The sequence below is a fragment of the Triticum urartu genome, chromosome 2A (genome assembly GCF_056163025.1).
Source record: "Triticum urartu cultivar PI428250 chromosome 2A, HENAU_Tu73, whole genome shotgun sequence".
NCBI lineage: Eukaryota > Viridiplantae > Streptophyta > Magnoliopsida > Poales > Poaceae > Triticum > Triticum urartu.
Genome location: NC_141874.1, coordinates 80,084,887 through 80,088,415, shown reverse-complemented (window position 1 = coordinate 80,088,415; position 3,529 = coordinate 80,084,887). Strand labels below are relative to the sequence as shown.

Below are 3,529 nucleotides of genomic sequence, written 5' to 3'. Positions count from 1 at the left end.
CTCCCGCCAAATCTCGCGGCTGATAAGGGTCAAGCTTGGGTCGGCCTCCCATCCTGTGTATCTAAAGGTTGAGGGTGAAGATTTTCCGTGCCCCCCAAATTTTTTTTACAGGTCACGGGCCGATACAGTATCTGATCAGGCCACTTTTTTCGTCCGAAACCATAAACGGATGGTTATTTTGCGGGTCGGCGTGTTTTAAGTGTCCGCTAGATATGCCCTTAGAACCTGAATCCGCATCCGCAGGCAGAGAGGAAATGGGTTAGAGCTGAACCCGGAAGGGAAGCGGGACAGCTCGCCACAAAACCCCTGTCCCCTGTTCCTCATTAATTAATCCCCATTTCCCACAAACCACTGTCCCCTCGCTGTGCCGTCCAACCACTTCGCTCCCACCGAGTGCGATCGAGAAGCTTCGAGGAGCTAGGGTTTCCCGTACCGACCGATGGCCATCGCCGACGTGGTGCCGCCCCCTCCCCCGCCCCCGCCAGCGTGGATCGTCGTCGTGGTGCTGGCGCTCGTGCACTTGGCCCTCGCCCCGATGCTGGCGCTGGGGCGCGTCAGTACTAGGAAAAGGGCTAAAGTTGAAATTGACACTAATGGCGCACTGTACATGTGGTGCGCCATTACTAAATACTAATGGCACACCATGTGTTGGTGCGCCATTAGTGTGCAAATACTAATGGCGCACCATACCACGGTGCGCCATTAGTAACTTGGCCACCACTTCCACCGAATGCACCCCCCCGGACCGCCTTTTCAGTTTTAAAAAAAAATAAAAAAATGATGGAAATGTCAAAAAAATAAAAGAAAATAAGTTTCCCATGTGATATGTGGTCTAGTTGTTGTGAAAATTTACAAATATGAATTTCGACTTTATTTGCGAAATCTCTCGAGAATTTGTAAAATGGGCATAACTTTTGCGTACGAACTCGGATGAAAAAGTTTTTTATATGAAAAATCATCTACTTGAAAAGTTACATCCGAATTTAACGGGGGAACGCCGCTAAACATTTTCAAAATCCTCAAAAACCTAACAGAAAAAAAGATACGGGGCTTTTAAGATCTGGAGAGGCAAAAAAATTCAAACTTACTAATGGCGCACCTGCCCATGGTGCGCCATTACTATCTTCCCGCCTTCTAAATTAAAAATAAGTCAAAAAAATAAAAAAAAATTACTAATGGCGCACCTGCCCATGGTGCGTCATTAGTATCTTCCCGCCTTCAAAATTCAAAATAAATCAAAAAAAAGTTAGTAATGGCGCACCTGCCCGTGGTGCGCCATTACTATGCTGTATATATGGCTGGGCGTGGTCCTCTCCTCCTTACCTCTTCATTCTTCTCCTTCACTCCACCTCTCCTCCACTCCATCTCCTCCTCTCCTCCACACCATCTTCCCTTCTCTCCTCCACCATACTACCCTCCTCCTCTCCTGCGACCTCCTCCTCCTCCTCTCCGGCGACCTCCTCCTCCTTCCTCTCCTCCCCTCCCCTTCCCTCACGGTTTCTCCTCCCTCCTCTCCGGTGAGCTCCTCCTCCCTCCTCTCCGGCGAGCTCTTCCTCCCTCCTCTCCTCCCATCCCCTCATGATTTCTCCTTCCTCCTCTCCGATGCTCCGGTGAACTCCTCTCCAGCGACCTCCTCCTCCTCTCCGGCGATGTAGGCGAGTGCCTCTCCGGTGACCTCCTCCTCCTCCTCTCCGGCGAACTCCTCTCCGGCAAAAGAACGTACAAGATCCAAAAACAGGAACAAAATTTGAAATAATATCGTGCCAAAAAACGAGCAAAGAATGGGTAAAAAAATCACGATCCAGATCCAAATTCAAAATTCAAAAATAGCAATGGCGCACGGTGGGGGTTAGACGGTGCGCCACTACTATTTTCCTGCCTTCAAAATTCAAAAATACTAATGGCGCACCAGTGGCCTATACTAATGGCGCACCGTGGCCTATACTAATGGTGCACTAGTGGCCTATACTAATGGCGCACCAGTGGCCTATACTAATGGCGCATCGTGGCCTATACTAATGGCGCACCAGTGAGTATACCAGATACTAATGGCGCACCAGTGGTGCGCCATTAGTAAAAAATACTAGTGGCGTGATACTAATGGCGCACCAGTGATGCGCCATTAGTAGGCAAAACTGGTGCGCCATTAGTAGCCCTTTTGCTAGTAGTGCGTCCTCTGCGTCGCGGCGGGAGCCCTCCCCTACTTGGGCTTCGCGCTCGCGTGGGTCATCTCTGCGGCCACAGCTGGACAGATCGTGGCGAGCCGCGCCTGGGGCGAGAGCTCCGCCCCCTTCCTCTTCCTCCAGGCCCTCACGTACGGGGCTCTCAAGGTCCTCATCTACAGCATCCTTGTGTTGGTCACGCTTCTCGTCCTGTTGGTGTGCGTGGCCTATGTGATTGCAGCTGTATCTGGATCCACTTCAGGATTCAAGAAGGTATCGCGCAAATTCACTCCCTGTGATCTTTATTGTAGTCGAATTACAGCAGTAATGCAGTACATACGCCAGTGGATGAGCCCTATGTTATCATTATGTTCGAACTAAGTTGCTATACAGTTCAGGTTGTCCTGATCAGTGGCACTAGTTTTTTCCATGTGTGTTCATGTTCATCACTTCATTTGCATCCTTCCATTTCCGAACCATTCTGTACATACTCATGTTCATTTCATACCTGTGGTTTTGTTGACATTGCTATCCTCAGAGCGCCCTAGAAGCATTCACGCAGGAGCCGGTTGCAGACTCATTCAGGCTTCCACGCACCGCGGTGCTTGGATTGGTTGCGGATGTGGCCTTCTTCCTACTAGTGGTCGCTGGTCTTCTGGTAGTGATGATGTCGCTGGACGTGGAGGGTTCGATGTCTCAGGATGAAATGGTCGCCTCTGTAATCATGGATGTGGCACTATTTGGTATGCACTCGACAGCTTGCTTTGTTATCATCCCAGCGCTCACTCTTAGTGTGTGGAAGGGGGGCCAGGAGGACAGGAAAGCGCCATCGCAGTTTTGTTGAGGTATACTACCCCCTTTGCTTTGCCCCTGCATCAGCCATATGGTCTTTTCAATTATAATCTGTATATTTTGTGTATCCTCCTCATAGAATGAAAACAGTCCTCTAGTGTTGTTGATTACTGCTTACTGCTGTTGATATTTGTTAAGATGGAGCATTGCATATAAAACCAATGAGATTTTTGCTATTTCCTCTCGTCATTGCATATTAAATTGGGATTGACATCAATCTTAATTGTGCAAGTAGTCGAACTAGTGCAGTTCTACCGTATGTGTTTGTTATGAAGTGATGATAATAAAAGTGATCAGTTGCACGTATTAGAAAAAACAAATTAATTGCCTATAGTCCGTTCAATGTGACCGTTTTATCTTTGCAGCGAGTGAGATATAACAATGTTTGCATGCTAGCTTCCAAACTGTTTGCAAGCCCCTTCCATGAGTTTTCTTGTCATTGCTAATTTCTCCATTGAAACCAATGGAAAGACCCAAAGTTTTGAAGTTTTGGCTATGGCATACGAGTCTACTCT

At 48.3% G+C, this 3,529-nt stretch overlaps 1 protein-coding gene across 1 annotated transcript; it reads left to right on the top strand.

Annotated features, from left to right (window-relative positions):
• The first annotated feature begins 439 nt into the window (after positions 1-439).
• LOC125535055 (uncharacterized) lies at positions 440-3,006 on the top strand. The gene is made up of 3 exons (XM_087539630.1): positions 440-553; positions 2,169-2,435; positions 2,701-3,006. The coding sequence occupies exons 1-3, from the start codon at positions 440-442 to the stop codon at positions 3,004-3,006; spliced, it is 687 nt and encodes a 228-aa protein (XP_087395756.1).
• Positions 3,007-3,529: the final 523 nt, after the last annotated feature.

Bases quoted from the DNA above. Each gene is read 5' to 3' on its own strand.
- LOC125535055 (XM_087539630.1), top strand. From the start codon at position 440: ATGGCCATCGCCGACGTGGTGCCGCCCCCTCCCCCGCCCCCGCCAGCG. The intron at 554-2,168 runs GTCAGTACTAGG...TTTTGCTAGTAG, and splicing joins CGATGCTGGCGCTGGGGCGC to TGCGTCCTCTGCGTCGCGGC. The intron at 2,436-2,700 runs GTATCGCGCAAA...TGCTATCCTCAG, and splicing joins CCACTTCAGGATTCAAGAAG to AGCGCCCTAGAAGCATTCAC.